This window comes from Cupressus sempervirens, chromosome 1 (genome assembly GCF_028749045.1).
Source record: "Cupressus sempervirens isolate cs-2001-9-10 chromosome 1, ASM2874904v1, whole genome shotgun sequence".
Taxonomy (NCBI): Eukaryota; Viridiplantae; Streptophyta; class Pinopsida; order Cupressales; family Cupressaceae; genus Cupressus; species Cupressus sempervirens.
The window spans coordinates 317,010,528-317,027,809 of NC_143118.1; the positions used below are offsets into that span (position 1 = coordinate 317,010,528).

General features: G+C 36.1%; 1 protein-coding gene across 2 annotated transcripts in view; it reads right to left on the minus strand.

Moving 5' to 3' along the window:
- PIR121 (transcription activator) overlaps positions 1-17,282 on the minus strand; it is a 341,166-nt gene that overhangs the window by 206,350 nt on the left and 117,534 nt on the right. For both annotated transcript variants that reach the window (XM_089823811.1, XM_089823814.1), the window contains 6 exons: positions 14,934-15,003; positions 14,611-14,675; positions 14,295-14,490; positions 12,130-12,281; positions 11,669-11,762; positions 11,163-11,378 (listed from right to left, as the gene is read on the minus strand). In XM_089823811.1, coding sequence (XP_089679937.1) covers positions 11,163-11,378; positions 11,669-11,762; positions 12,130-12,281; positions 14,295-14,490; positions 14,611-14,675; positions 14,934-15,003 — 793 coding nt within the window. The remainder of the gene's footprint in view (positions 1-11,162; positions 11,379-11,668; positions 11,763-12,129; positions 12,282-14,294; positions 14,491-14,610; positions 14,676-14,933; positions 15,004-17,282) is intronic.

A 17,282-nucleotide genomic window follows, 5' to 3' on the forward strand; every position in this document is an offset into this window, starting at 1 on the left:
CAAACCCACATGTCATGTTTCGCAATGCCTACAAGGTGGTATTTCAAGCAGTATATGCCTCCACTTATTACTTTTTCACACTTTATGCAAATTATGCTATTAATTTTGGCTCCTTCAAAGGCATACTTCCAAACCTTATCTCTAACCTTTTTAGGACGTGTGCCTACATATCTAGATGGGCATGCATCTACTAAGGCACTGGTAGAACCTACAACAAACCCAGTTGTGGGTGAATCTCTATTTGCCATTTAAATCACATTTCAACCTATACATACAAAATTGAAACCGCAGAATAAAATATAATACTTTAATTAAAAAATTGGCAAACAAGTTAAAATAGTTTCAATAATTTTGGACATAGTTGAAACTTGGGGAAAAAAGTGTTAGGGCTTAAATTTTTTAAGAAAATATGAGATTCTTGACAAAACAATGGAAACATTGTTAAAAATTGGCATTAAATCTTGTTCATTGTGCTGTATAAGAATTTAGGGCACGCATAAACCTACATGCAACAAAGCGCAGAAAATGATTTTCAAAAGAAAAAAAAAATTGAAAAATTACTTGTGAACCCGATTATGCTTCAACAACCTCTTCAAATCCACTAAAAGTCACTCTAGATCCCTCTAATTACCTTTCAAAACCTTGGAAGCTTTTGATTTGCCAAAACAACATACAACTCACAAAATGAATAATGGCCTTTTGTTTTGTCATCCGTCCCTAGGTGACTACGACCAATAAAAAAAAGGCTTATTGCCAACAAAATAGACGCTAAAATGTTGCAATTTAACACCACAGATAATTTGGAATGCCTCCACTCAAACTCTTCCTCAAAATACTTCTACAAAGCAACAAATTTTGCAAGTATGCTCCCCATCAAGTTGTTGACAGAAAGTTTGATCCATTGAAGCTGAGAGCAATTGGCAAGGGACTTGAGGATTGAACCCTAAAGTCCATTATATATGAGGTTGAGTGCTCTCAACACTTTCAGCTGGCCAAGCTAAGAAGGAATCCATCTGCTAAAAGAATTGTTGGAGAGATTTGAAGTGTGTAACAAGGAGAGATCTCCTACAAATGGAGAAATAGAACCTTCTAATTCCAAATGAAGCAGAATTATGCTTTTTGCACCAAACATTGCTCCAAGAGCACACGTTTTTCAATTAGTTGAATTCCAATTGGTTGTAATAAAAATAGAGCCTCAACATCCCTCTGCTCATCATTATACCTCCCTCGATCTTTGATACCTAGACGTGGGCACTAAGAAAAGTGATGGTGGAGAGTGGAGATGGTATTAGTCAACAAATTGACCTGGTGGTTAAATTGCATATTGGTGATAAAACAAAACAAAACAGCCCAAAAACCCTTACATTTTTCATATTCACTTAAAAGGGGCAATTCTTTGTGCATGTTCACCATCAATTTTATTGGCAATAAGATCACTTTGCACATTAGATCACAATATATTGCGGGATTTGCGTTATCTCGCAAAATAATACAACCATGCTAACAACCAATACCATGGCTCTGATACCACTTGTAAGGAAACTTGTAGTCAACTTTATGATAATTTCCAAATAACCCATTATAGGTCTTATGCAAATAAACACTTAGATTCCACATGCAAGAGAATAGACAACATACCCACAAAAATGTGACATAAGATATATCTTGAGAAAACCCTAATGAGGGGAAAACCCAACCTCCGGAAGCTTCCATCATCCATGTATTATTCAACAATGCATCCACTACAATACACCATGAAAGCCTTTGAAGTGCCTACCATAAACAAGTATTCCTATGCGAAGAAGCTTGAATCCATATATCCCATGCCATGCTTCCAACCTCCACAAATGCTAACCTAGCTAACCTCAACAACTACCCTTGTTGTTTTTACAGAAACAGGCTCCCACAATAAAACTAAATCATATTACATAAACCATGTGCTACCAAACCCCTCTTTGACCCATATTCACTATTGGGTACTTAATTTAATTATTTCCCCAATTGTAAAGTTCTTGAATCCTAAGAATCATTCAAAGTGAAATATTGTAAGGTTTTCTAAACTTTTGGATTTCACAATGTTAAATTTGGAGTAATGTCCACATCTTTTCAATTACTTGAATTTGGAATACAATATCTGTAATTGAATTATTTTACATAACTAAGAGACTGAAAATATTATAAAAGCATGCACCTAATGTTTTTGGTGGTATTGGAATCTTCTCAATGTTCGAATAGCAATCACGTCTACCACTACACCCACACTTCATTTGCTTCAGGTATGAAATAAGAGAGAGACGACAAAAAAAAAAGAACAAACTGCCACCAAATAATAACACCTTGACGTTTTTCGGATGCGGTAGCCTCTAATGGGTCAAAATAAATCTCTATCTCCTTTCTAGACCTGATGGTTTGTATTACCCAGAAATATCTTTCTTTTGCTAGGAAAAATGATGCCACAACCAATTGAATGTGATCCTAAAGGAAGTCCACATTGATTCGAATGCTATTCTGAACAATAAATTTATATTGCTCTATGTGGTCTCTAGAAGATGGCACCCGAATATTCTTTTTGAACCAAACGTCTGATAGGTTCATTTGAATCCACAACATATCCAATGTTATTTTATATTAACCCATCTAGACTATTCATTCTCCGACGAATGTTTGATTTATATTCTAATTGTTCTAACAATGGTTCTATCACCACATGGTAGTTTGTTCCTTTCCAGCCCAAAAGGATAGATAGTATTGCATTAACGTTCACCCAAGGAAAGAAAATATATATATATATATATATATATATATATATATATATATACACAATATCATGTACAGACAACCACATCACATCTCCACTAGGCCAGTCATTGAATTTCTAACAAAAGGAGTTTGAATTTGAATCCTCAATCTGTATCAAAGATACTGATCAATTGTTGAATCTTCTATCCCTGCCCTTTCCTTCTACACAGAGGTTTATTTATAATCTAGAATTTGGGTGCAAATCCCGTAAAATCCATAACCAAACAAACAACTAATTTATTAAATAATAGTTTTTTATTGCTAATATTATTTTATTTACAAACTATATTAATTATTATATATTGGTATATAAAGTTGATACTATTATAAAATAATTAATTATTTTGCCTTCAAAAAGGCATTTCCGGAAAAACATTACACCAATATTAAGTAATTACATCAAATAATATTAAAACATTACAATACAAATCACCAAGTGGTCCCAAGAATATTTCATGGGAATATCTACATGTCCATTTAGGTGCTCCTAGGTGAAACATTTACATAATAAAATATTACAATAATACGCATTATTATGGAAGGTGTACAACACACCATCTTCTCAACAATATACAATTCTCATTGAAGACATGGTGGCTCTTTATTTGTTGCTTCAATATTTTGCATGGTTTCTACTTCTCTAAGTAAAAGTTCATCAGTTGAAATGGAGAAATGTGAAGATGAATGATGAATTTTATGTTCATAACTTTTGCTACTTGTTGATTGTAAGTCACATTGTGAGGTTAGTCTAAACTTAATTAAGTACTAGTTTCAATCAAAATGGTTCATTTCGACTGCACCAGCATTGGGAATTCGGATAAATGTTGGCAATGCGAAAATCCTTTGTTATCTTTGAAGATTGCATCATCTATGTGTAGTTGTTTCCATTGCTGAAGCAAAGCTTAGTAAAGAAATTCTCTCATCTAGGCATCATACATTGATATTATTGTCCCTTAGAGTAAATTTCTCTCAACCCTTCACCCCTTTCATCATTTACTTGAAGTCAAGTTAGTGTTCCAAGTTCCAGCCACTTTGAGGGAGAAGAATTGATAAAGTAAAGGAATAATAGCCTAAGTCCCCACATGATTACTCAGCATATCACATCACAAAACTAAGTTATATCCAACACAAAGTTGCTTGATCACAATGTAAACCTTTGGGTCGCTTTATTTGATCACACAAATGCCATATTGTTTAGTATTCAGAGTTTACTTGTTCAAGAGAGGGTAGAATACTTGGTACTTTATTTTGCATACTAGAGTGGTCACGAAACTCACATCAACACAACCCACACAAATTTTAACCTAAGAAGGAGACATTAGTCTCCAACCTAATCTGCACACACCAATCTATAGAATACACATTTTCGCTTATCCAAAGACGTAAGCATCAACTTAGATAATGAGTAATCAACCTCTGATACAAAGAAGATATAGGAAATACAAAAAATATGTCATGCAGACTTTCCAAACTCAAGCTACATCATCTGTCAAATCTGGTTTAGAACAGTCTTAGCTGTGTGTATAGGATACACATCATAGTTTACAAACTTCCTAATATAGATGCTTCTCTTTATTGAGTAAACAACTTATGTAACTGCTCCATATCCATCCCATTGGAATGGAATAGATTGGCATTAAATGTGCATTACAATATTATTTAAACCTTCAAGCTAGCCTAGAGTCTAGTTTCAATGTCCACAAATCAGCTAGGGATAAATTCCTTAAATCAAATGTGCAGTCAGCTTGGTCCTAACACTAGCACATCAAACCAAGAGTAATAAAAGGCAATGTGTTTCCCACATTGAACTCAACTGATCTCAAACTACCTTCACATGCTTCCTATAGCTGATCCAGGTTTCCTTTCTTTGGCAGATCAACCAAAAACTCTTGCACAGTCAACAAGTTAACACAATGTACACTTTGTTGCTTCTAACTTTTTGTCTGGTTGACCAAATTCACTAAAACTTTAATACAATGTACTTCATGTGCAACTTTCTTCCAAATCGCCAACCGTAACTACCAATTGCAATAGAATGCAATACCAAAAAACATGATAGGCAAAAGAATACAATACTATCTTTGAGCTATAAACATCAAAAACTCAACACAAAACCTAACAGACCATTGCAAATGCGCTAGACTTTCAAGAATGTATGATGTAGGTGCATAATGATAACAATCAAGAGCTATCCCATCATCAATAGAATTTGTCCTTCATTGTAGTCAAATACTCTAACATAACTAAATTGTCAATGACAACAATATACTCAAAAAAACCTTTATGGGGTATTAATTTTTTAGCAATAACTTATTTCTCATCCTAAGCAGTCTAAATCACCAACCTTCATTGAGTGCCAAAAAAGATAGTTTTCTTCAACTACCGGCATATCTAATCCTGCAACGCCGCCATGCCCATTGAATTTGCTTGCGTGCCAACTATGCGAATTAAATTACTTACCGATTTCTTCTTCTGCTATTGTTTGTGCTCCCCTCGTGGATTATCTTCGACTCAGTCCTGTGTTTTTCCTATTCATGTTTCTAATTCTTACCCGTCGATGCTCAGGTGTTCCTTCTTCTCTTCTACTCATCAGTTCAACCTCCTCCCTGTAGACTACTATCTTCTCATCGAGTTCTTGTCAGGTTTTGTTCGTTTGTTTCTAAGAATGGGATTGTCGTATTTTTCTACTACGGATCGCGCTCTTTCCGGCTGTTGTTTTTCTCTTGCTTCAATCGTAGGATCTTGTGGAGGTTGTGCTACGACTTGCTCATGTTTCCTTGTGCTCGCCACTATTGCTCCATTTGCTTCCTTTGCGTAGCCTCCTGCTCTACTCGCAGTTTCCAATTTCCTATTGCCAATTCCCAGTTTCATCTTTGTTCTGATTTCTCTTTCTATTGGCTTAAAACCCATTGTATCTTCAAGCATCAGCACAGACCAACTTTGAAAGGAGAGACGCAGATGGTGAATGTGTGGGATTCGCCTATGAACATTTGTTGTGTGTTCTCATCTTTTCGTTGTTGTTGCGGCCTGTATTTTTTTTTTCTGTCTTGTCGATTGCTTGCTCATGCTAGCTTTGTGCGGGTGTGGATTAATGCTTATTTTATGCTTTGCTCTGGTGGTTGGCTAGTGGTTTACTTTCCATGGATTCTTCCTCTACAACTCATGTTCAACCAAAAATACCATTATCCACTCCACTCACTTAATAGTGGCTTGTTGCAAAAGTGGTCAAGCATGAAACTAAAATGTCATGCTAAGAAACAACATCGACTCACCAACTGGACTGATAACAAAATACAAATTAGTTGTCGAATCCAATACTCTATAGATTGTAAATATCTCTACCAACCTCTCCACTGCTATCTCTGATACCACAAATCTTAACGTGATGGCAAACACCAATATTCAACAAGCCTACAAGACCAAAGATTATATTCATAAGCAAACCAAATTGGATAGCCAGCAAAAATCTCTCAATACTGAAACAGAACAACTCCAATCCAGGGCTTCGATTTGTAACATCAGCAAGACGACACCTCTTTCAGATGTCGAAGAGATAGTTCATGCCAAGCTTGCAAACGAGAGGGATAGACAAGCCAATGAGCTTAACCTATGAGTTTAGGAACTCCCCCCTTCCACCTCTGATCCTCTTTCAACTGATATTTCATTTCTCTATGAGTAGCTTTCAATCATAGACAATTCACTAAAGCGTGCCTATATTGGTCATGACAGTACTCTCAATCTCAGGATTCTCTTGCCTAGGGATTATCTTCACGTTCTTTGGGCAAATAGAAATTTTATTCTCTTTGGCCCAAGATCTACCTTGATGAGGACCTCACCAAGTCCCAAGTGGTTGAGTTGAAACACTCGAGAGGTCTAGTTGTTAACGCTATGTGCAACTGGAAGCAGGTCATTATCAGGAATCAAGGTTGGCTTCCAAGGCCAAATGATGCTTGCGATGATAGTTGGACATGATGAGGCCCCTCAGTAGCTCCCTGCATATCAACTGTTGGAATGACAACAATACCTTATGGTCCTTATCAAGTCTTCTCCAAGATGCTCCTGGTTCCGCTAACATCCTCCTTATGGAAACCCATGAAAGCGTTGTTTGTCCTCTTCCAAGCATCTTCAGCTTTCAGTGGCCGTCTTCTTTTAGGGATGAGATCAGGTCTTCTGATGGGATCAGGGGGTCTGGTGAGGTTGCTTGTTTGGTCAGAGGTCACCTTTTCAACACTACTTCCATGGTTCGCTCTGACAGCTCCACCAGGCTTATGTGGATTCATACTCATCAGTCGACATCACAATATAGCGATATCTACATTGAAGTATGCTATTTTCTTTTGACGTCCTCATATTATGCAGTAGACAGCATGAAGGGGTGACCCTTACGAGGACCTTCTTGAGCATATTGTTAGATTCTTGACCATGGGCAACGTCATCATTTTGGGAGATTTTAATGCACAGACTAGAAACTTTCAAACACCCCATCACAATTGTAGGTCGAATCCGGTTTCCACAACTGAATCTGACACGGAAACCCTAGGGTTGCAGTGCTTTTCCATGGACAGTTGGGGATCCTTTCCTCAATATGGCCTCCATTTACTACAGTTATGCGAGTCCTTGAGCCTGGTGATTCTAAACAAACTTTGTTGCTTGTCTGGTTTTGGTCTCTTTACATGTTGGCCTCGCTACAGTGGTGTGAGTGTTGTTGACTATGCTCTTTCGAGCACTTTCTCCATCCCCTCCATCAGTCGCTTTACCATCTCTTGCCTCCCCCTTGCCGATCACGCCCTTTTTAGCCTCACTCTCTAGGAATTTTCACATAGTATTCATAGCACCATGCGTGTGAAGCAGGGTTCTCTCTAACCCACCCTTTTTGGTATCTATATTGACAAGCTCGAGGCTTTCCTCCAGGACTTCTCACTCCCTGGGGATGGTTGCTACTTGCACCAAGTTTTGATCTTCATTCTATTCACTAACAATGTGGTTCTCCTAGCTTCTTTCCCCAAGGAGCTTCAACGTCTTCTTGATGGGTTGGCCTCCTTTTGTAACTCACGCTAGCTAGTTGTGAACCTGGGTAAGACTCAAGTTATGGTATTCAACTTCTTGAAGACCTCACATCTTCATTTCTACTTTAAGGGCGTAGAGATCAAGATCACATCCTCTTACACTTATTTGGGAGTTAAGTTTTCCAAACCTCATTTCAATTTAAGACTAACCATGCAGCTCTCGGATAGTAAAGGACTCAGCTCCCTTCCAATGATCGAGAGACAGCGCTTCAGCTGCCATTTTTAGGATGCCACAACCAAGATGTCCCTTTTGGACTCTTTGGTAAAGTCAATCATCCTCTATAGTTCCATTTTCTGGGGGCCTTCTCTCTTGGAGTCAAATTGGGCTTCATTCGAGAGAGTTTAGACCCTTTTTCTTTAGCGAATTATCTGATGCCATCGGTTTACACCCCAAAGTATTGTTCTAGCCGAGTTTGGTGCTCACCCTTTCAGGTTGGAGACCATTTTTTATTTCATCTGGTTTCTAGATCAACTTTAGAGGTTTGCTGACTCTTCTGAGGGTCGTCGCATGTATTAATTTTTGGCCCTACTGTTCTTCGAAGGCAGTCGCTGGTTCTGATCCTGGTTGCAAAGCCATTGCTAGTTCGCCCAGGGCTCTGCCCTTCTTGGCTCAATTGGTATTGTGATGAATGCCTTCCCGCCTTCCAGTTCTCTCTGCACGCCCCCACTCACCTCCTTCCGCTACAGCAAGAGTTGAATGAGCATGTTAGATTTGACATCTACAAATTGTACATTAACACAACTTGGAGTAACCCTCAGTGGGGACTCTACCCGAGGATGGCCTTGTATGTCGAGCACTTCATATCCAGACTAACCACTTGCTCGATAGAGAGGACAGGATTTCTTGCATCTACCCCGTTGGGGAGGTGGAGACTGAGACCCATTTTATTTTTCATTGTCCCATCTACTACGAGATCAAATGGAGGTTCTACTACTAGTTCAAGGTGTGCAGGTCCCTTTCATCATTTTTCAAATACACTCACCAGCGGTGTCTTTCACTTTATCTCCAGGAGACTTTGCGGCTTCAAGATCACACTCTACAAGCTTTAGTTCCCATTGACACAGACTTCAGATCAGCTCATCACCTCCTTCCCACCCATCGTGTCTCCTACAAGGGAAACGAAGCAATCTCTCAACCCTATTTCGAGTCACCAAATCAGTAAGGCCTCACAAAGAACACACTCACCAGTACCATGCCACATTCAGCAGATCCCACAAATGTTGGTCCAGGGCACCTTCTCACCCTAGACCATACCCTTCAGCTTTGGACTACTTCTCATCTATGAGTACTTAGTTTCTTTTCTTGTTTTCTTCTTCTATTCTTTTGCTTTATTAGTCTTTTTGCGAATACAGTTTGGTGCTTCGCTTTTTGGCATTAGCCTTGTTGTATTGTTTCTAGTCCCTTAGACCCTTGTTGGTCTCGTGTTAGACATTAATAAATTTATCTTATCATGTTTGCAAATGCACTACTAGGAATAAATATGCATAAGTTACCGAATTGGCAGACTTACCTACTAGTTCCAAGTACAAAACATCTCAAGATTGAAATTGAGCAAAAATGCAAATGGATTCAATTATGGTCATCTTTTTCATGCTGAAACAATTCCACCAAAAATTTGTTGTACCTATTTGATTCTATCAGTAACTTAGCTTTTCCCAAACGATTCTACACAAGAAAAAAACTAAAATGGTACAATTGATAGTTTCTCTCATTTTCATGCTACAATGCCACAAATGGAGAATTTTTTAGAATTTTCCTATGAAAATAAAGTTGACATTTTCATATAGTGGGCAATTCAATGGAGTTTATTTGATGCTTAATCACTTGTTCCCCAAGACTCTCCCTTGTCAATGCAAAATGAATTCCATTCATTATTAATATTTGGAGCATAAATAATATACTATAATAGTTAAAAGATAGTGATACCCTATTTTAAAATATCTATTAAATAGTATATTACAATATTTAATTAAATACTAGAGCTTATTGTATAATTTATAGAGTAGAATATGTAAATATTATATCATTAAACAAAATTAATATTTGTCTTCAACAATTATTTAAAATATATTATACTATTAAATATTATTATATGAATATCTACAATATATATATAATGAACATACACAGATGTACCCAATTCACCCTAATAAATCCATCATCCTAGCATAAGTACAAGTTGCAATGGCAAGAAACACCAACGATGAATAATAATAAAAAATTGCATTCAATAAAGGAAATGACTTCATTTTTGTCTTCAAAATGTCTTAGAATCCTTTTTTTGGGTTGTAGAGCATGATAGGGGGCAGCGCATTTTTGGGAATTAAGGTCGAAGTTGAATGCCAAGAAAAAAGAAAGGCCAAAATCTTGATGTGTTGAAATGCCAAAATCTTTATGGGTTTGCCAAGATCACTCTAAGTTCACTTAGAAAGCTTGAACAAAACTCTAGATATCCCAATGTAGACCGCAACCCCAATTTGTATCCAAGCTGGATCAGGCCCAAGATGACAAGTTCTGGGGGCCAAACTATAACATTTAAAAAACAAAGCAATGAAATTATGAAAACCATTACTTGACATTGGTATAACGAAACCAACACAAAAAAATCATTTTTGCTGTATATTCCAACAAGGCTACATGTGTGTTTGATTCTGACTTAACCTTATGTTGATGACTCATTATATGGTATCATTTATAATCTCTTAGTTCTAGCATAAAATTGCTTGCACTACTCACCATGTACCCTCAATAAAGACATTTACATCTGCAAAGATTACTTTTCTGAATCTGAAGCAAAGAAGATAATGGAAACTTCCACTTTTATTTTCCCTCATTATTGGTCAAAAAAAAACTCATGTAGAATGCCTTACATAAGACTGACTTTACTAAATGCATAATAGCTACCAAAAGCTTCTTATACCATTCCCATCATTCATAACAATACTGCAGTAATAATCTTAGAAATCTCTAAGAATCTACAAGCATGCCCTAAATAAAAAGATTGAGAGCATCCTCCAAGTTGAGTTGAATTTTTCTCCAAATAAATGTCACTAGATGCACCAGTTACAAGTTGATGTGTAATTTAAGTCCCTTCAGATGCAATTTACTATGTTTTTAGAAATTTTAAACATTTTATAAACCTTAATTCTATAAGACATAATTCAGTTAACTTAGAGTATTTTTAGAAATTTGATTAAAGTAGGCACAGTTAATCTGGATCCATATGTTCGAAACCATTTCCATTTCTAAGAATTATGATTAACTCCCAAGATAATTCCCTACATTGCATGTATTACCTTCTCATAATCTGAAACATTTGCAGAAAGATCATCTGGATCAAGAGGAATAGAATCCTTCGAAGGCCTGGAGAACTTCCATGCACATTGTTCCCATACATGACCAATCCACCTGCTAAGAAGTTGAAAACCTTCAACAACAATACCATACATATTGCTTTTGACTTCCCTGTTCCTTTCAAGATCAATGCCCTGTGAAGACTTCAGAAGTAAAAGCTGAAAAAGAGATGGATCAGAGAATGTTACAAATCTGCAAAAAGCTACAAATGCAATTTGAACATTTTGAAAAATGGCATATCTTGACATGCAGAAGACACCCCACGGAAAATTAAGCCATTGTCCACTTTGATACAAGGTCAATAAGGAATGAAATCACTAATGTTTTCCAAATTCAAGATACCAACAAATACCAATTACTCTCAGCATAAATTCAGAAGTTATTCATAAAAGTAAAAAACAAATCTTATCCTTGAGGATTAAAGGAGCTTAGTGTAGCAGTTGCACACCTGATTCTTTGCAGCTGCAAAACGCAATGCAAAGTCATCATGTTCGGAACGGATCGCGCCAATATGACTGAGGACAGAATATTGTCGCTGATACTTGCTAGGATTAAGAAAGTACAAGGAACTAAACCTAACATAAACAACCAATATTCATACCAGAAAGCTGTCGTGTCACTTGATCTTATGAAGTCTGTGCAGATACGAACCTTATATCATAATAAATGAAATTCAAACACATAACTGAACCTTATGTATTGCAACAGATGATACAACCTGACTTTTTAGTCTAACTAATGGACCTATATGATGAGAAATGATCAAATGAAGGACACAGCATTATTCAGACGAAGTACTAACTAGAAGAAGGTACCTACCAGTTTGTCCTGTACTATATTTCAAGACTTGCACTATAATTGATTTTATCTCATTATCACAAAAGTAGCTATATTTCATTAAAAGGATATTCCAATGCTTCACGTGGCCCAATTTCATGTGGTGCAGGAAGAGAAATTAAACGACTATGGCTTGAGAATCTCTGGAAATATGAAGAGAGTTCTTTCAGCATTGTTGCAGGCGCAAGATGAAGATCTGGAAAAGCCGGAATAACAGGGTCCCTCTGAAAAGTAATAACTGAGATATTAATAAAATTCAATATGAATTACCCATAATGTAACTTAGGTTGAATCAATATAATTGCCACTGCAAAGGATTATGAATTTGTGCATTCTACCCTATGCGAATTGTCAGAAAATGACTGTAAGAAAACAATTATTTAATGTCCCCTTGTACACAAAATAATGGTCAATGGTGCCAGAAATGTAGTTTATTGGAATCAAGGATAAAAGATTCGGAAAAAAACTAAATTATGGTCAATGGTGCCAGAAATGTAGTTTATTGGAATCAAGGATAAAAGATTGGAAAAAAAACTATCTTACAAAAAATCACCAAATGAGACCAGACAAAAAGTCTAATTTCTTTTCTCATGCTATCTTAGAAAGTTAAAGATTGAAACCATGCAGGACAGAATGAAACTAATAATGTCTACTATTAATGGCTATACAATCAAAAAAGAGCATAATAACGGCAAAACTTTCAAATTAATGACAATATGGACAGAGGAAACAAAATATGTATTGGCAATACATATCTCCTTCTGCCCCAAACACCAAGTGCTTAGTGAGAACGCCACTGACTCAGCATACCCTCATTCTCCATTGTTCCATTTTATTCTCAAACCACTATTTAATTTAATGTTAATATGATATGGTGAAAGTATCAAAAGGAGCATTAAATGACCTTGTAAACCATTTACCAAATGTCTAAATGTTTTTGCATCACTTAAAACATGTGATGACGTAATTACAAATCTATAATTCTATTTAAAGAGGCAATATTATCTCAAACAACTAAGAGACTCATAAATACTCAATGGCATCCGAGTAGAGAGGCGACCTTATATCAAAGCCACAATTACCTAATTAAGAATTAAAAAATCAACATACATTTTCTTAAGATTAGTCATAAGACTTCTATAGAAAGGAACAATGCATAAATGAACGAGGATAGAAATTTGCACCTTCAAAAAGGAATTGCGCTAATTGCACAAGGCTAGTTTGTAGTCATGTTTCAATGAAATGTATGGATGATAAATGTATAAATAAAAGAGTGATTATTGTGATAACAAAACTGGGTACTAACACTCGTACATGCATACTGAGTTGAAAACATTAGTAGGAAAAATCATGTGTTAAGTGCTTGAACTGATGGAAAATGAGACAAGAAGGACTGTAGCATGGAACATAGCTCCAATTGAGCCTGTTGATATCAGATGCAACTTAGATGAGTCCAGTTATGGATCAAGATGAATATTGAGCTAGGAATGATTAACATGATTTTTACATGTCATGCACGGATCACATGATCTATAGCTAGAAAAGGGGCACATTTGTGTAACCTAACCTAGCCATGTTTCACACCATATATTCTAATTACCGCCTAGTGGTATAGTAATTAGCTATCTCAGTGGAACCTAAGTGGTAGAGCGATGACTTGGTCACATGTGAGAAACACAAGCTGCAAATAAACACATGTCTTATACTAAAGTCTTATGTAGTAAAATCATGTACCAATGTATTATATGGTAATGTGGGTTAACTCATGTCAGATTCTGATACCAGATCTGCTCTGCAGGCATTTTCAATATGATAACATGTCTGATCATTGAAGGTATTCCATGTACAATTGACCAGTCAGGGAGAAAGTCACTAGAAGAATGTTTCTAATAAAACAATTCTTGATGGAAGTCTGATCCCTTGCTTACCACAAGAGCTTCAGCAAGTATGTATCAATGCCAACAATATAGTTAGTTTCCATCATCATTGTTCTATAAATAAAAGAGAACCAATTTTCAACAGAAATGTCAAAATAAGAGAACAAATAATACTGACTAGAGAATTTTAAAAACTGAAAAATGTTTGATTTTGTAGATTGTTGATTTTATGCATATTCTTTTAATTAATATACAATAATCAGTGACCTAACACATTCATTTAGACATAACTAGTTACAGAACAGAAATTTGTAAGCATGAATAGCAGCATAGAAAAGGAACTTCAAAAACATTCATTACCTTGAATATATTAATAAGACGAGTTATCTTTATTTTTTTTAGAATGTTGTCCCCTTCCTTTTCAGATGATGTTGCTAAAACCACAAGTACAGGTAGCACTCTGAGAAGAGCATGACGCTCTGAGAATAAAAGAGAAGAGACCACCTCCAATGATTCAACACAAAAAATGATAAGCATCTGGAGTATGTCCTCAATACTTCTCAGAGTCAAGGTAACAAACAAATAAGCGTTTATTATACCATCAGGCCAAGGAAGCTGAACAAAAGATTGATTATAGTGAGAACAACATATTTCTGCAAATTTTTATATAGGATACTTATTCACTCGAAAGAGTTCCACCTGTATGTTGAGTAGAATAGCCCATCTTGTACTCAGAAATATCTGTAAGTAATGTTTTACTTTTAGAACAATCAAAAATAACTTAGAATAGGGATCTCCAAAACTGAATCGTCAACATCAACATATCATTGAGAGAGCTGACATGATAAAAATTTAAGAAAATGTTTTAATAACCCAGAAATTATAGCAAAAGATCTATGTGGAATCCATGAGTACATTTCTCGCACAATGAAAAACTCAGTGTGTCAAGGATGACCACGAGACAACTAAGCTCGTTGCAAGTTCAGTTAAGTGCTCAACCTGCAAATCATCCAACTCCTCCCTCATTGAATCTGTATCTTGCCATTGGCTACTAACTTGTGTGAATGTCCTGACCAATAATAGATGGCAAACATAGAAATATAGCTAATCAATGTCCATGTTGTGATTTTGTCTAAATAAACCACAAGTGAGCATACTTTACAAACTAAAATTATTTTAACACCTTTAAAATTCAAGGCTACTGTACTTTCCAAGTGCATGTTATTAAAATCGTCACTACCATTGCAAGATTTCATTTAATAGTGCCTACTAATTAGGTTGTAAAGAATATCAAATAGCTTTGTCAATAGAATATGAAATGAATAACTAGGATTCTTCAAAAATGTTGCCTCAAAGAGCATCCAATACATTTAATTACAATTGATATAGAAATAAACAGTTATCATATTTCCATAGGTAAAAACACAGGAAACCAATATAATTATTTCTTCTTTAATTATGTTTCAAGCAGAATATCTGCCATACCAATACTGGAGATACAGCATCTTTATCATGGCAATTGTTTACTGCCCAATTGGTAAACAACTATTGATTGCAAAAATAAACAGATTAAATACACATAAGATTTATACCGAAGTTGTAGATTAGAGTCAATAAAGTTATAAAATGATGTCACAATTGATTTCATTCATCTAAAACTAGAATAAGGGAAAATTTCTAACATGCGGTTCTGTACAGCTTCCCGATAATCCCGAACAACTTAAAAACCTATTTCCTCACAGCTTCCCCAAGCGAACAGCACATTAACATACCCGTCGGTAATGATAAATTACAACATAGAGAGAGAGAGAGAGATGTCCTCCAGACAAGAAGGAAATGAAACAAATGACAATACCAAGGGTCGCAGGAAAGAGATGTCTATAGAGTGCAATACCAAAACGCAAGAGGGAACCAAATAATTAAAAGTGGCCACATGTAACTTATAAACTTCTAACTATTGCTTCAAATGATGAGTGGCTGAAAGTTCTTGTTCTGTAGACACCTTGGCCATTTTGACAGGTTCTGTAATAGCCCCAACTTTTGCACATCAGACCAATCCAAAATTCAATTATTTGAAGTCTGCTAAAGAGACGAAATTGGAGAAATATATCATAGATTGGTTGATGTAGAAATATATCACAGATTGGTCCATAAAAGAATAAACAAACCAATGTGTTGGAATAGACCTACTACAACAAAAGAAAGATGATGATGGACTTTGCCCATTGAGAGGAAAGAATAACAATAATCAAGAAACATGGTTCTACTCCATGTCAATGTTCTCCTCGAGACATCAGCGTGCATGAAGAAATCAACTAAGGTTCGGACATGGAGAGAAGGTGATGTGGCATAGTAGCGGGAAGCAAGCAAATGAAGAAAACTATCAAGCGTTCAAAGGGCAGCAACCTTTATAATCAGATTCGCATTGGATATATTTCTGAGGATGTTCATTAAGGGTGATAGATTGGTTAATGTTATTGTAGCTATGATAGGATTCCTTTAGGCTGACGTAGATAACATAAATGTCTAATTGGCCTACCGGCCTTTGACATTTATATGAGCCGATTCATTTATATGAACGGATTTGTTGATAATTAACAATCACTATATTAATGGGGTGCACAAGGAAGAGTGACGACTCTTGGTGAACTGGCACAAAAGATAGGTATAAAGGAAGATTGAATCCTCCTCTCTTGCCATCAAACATACACACAATCCTACAAAAGATCAAAATTAGAAGATAAGTGCTCAGGGGAGATGATAGTCGTATGTCGTTTATGGTTGGGAGAGAAACAATTATTTATGTCGTTTCACGTGGTTATGCAAGCACATTGAACAACATAAAAATCTGCTTTAAATTAATAATTATTCACTCCCGGAGAAAGTCCTGAAATCATCCTACTACACTAAAGAGTGTAACCATCTAAAACTCACCCTTAATCCTTTAAATTCTGCAATATGAATCCCATGCCTCTCAACCAGTCTAGCATCAATGAAATTTTGCGTAACACGCCTATATCCAAACCTTTTGACCAACATGATAACCTTTTGACCGACTAAAACTCTACGCATCCTGAATGAGTATTCGTTCATAATACTAGTGAGACGTGCCTGCTCTAGCTTAACGTCTTCTTCATGTGCATCCATTTTTCCTAACTTTTCTAATTCATATTAAACCTTTTCTGCATAGTATTCCTCATGATCAAATTTCTAGTCTAAAATTTCAGATTTGGAATCCTCATAGAATGCCCACATCAAAAGGTTAGCATTACTCTTAGCCCTGAAGGGACAATCAGGGTTTAATATGTGGACAAACTTGGCTTTTAAGTGAAAGGTCTGTAGTTGAAG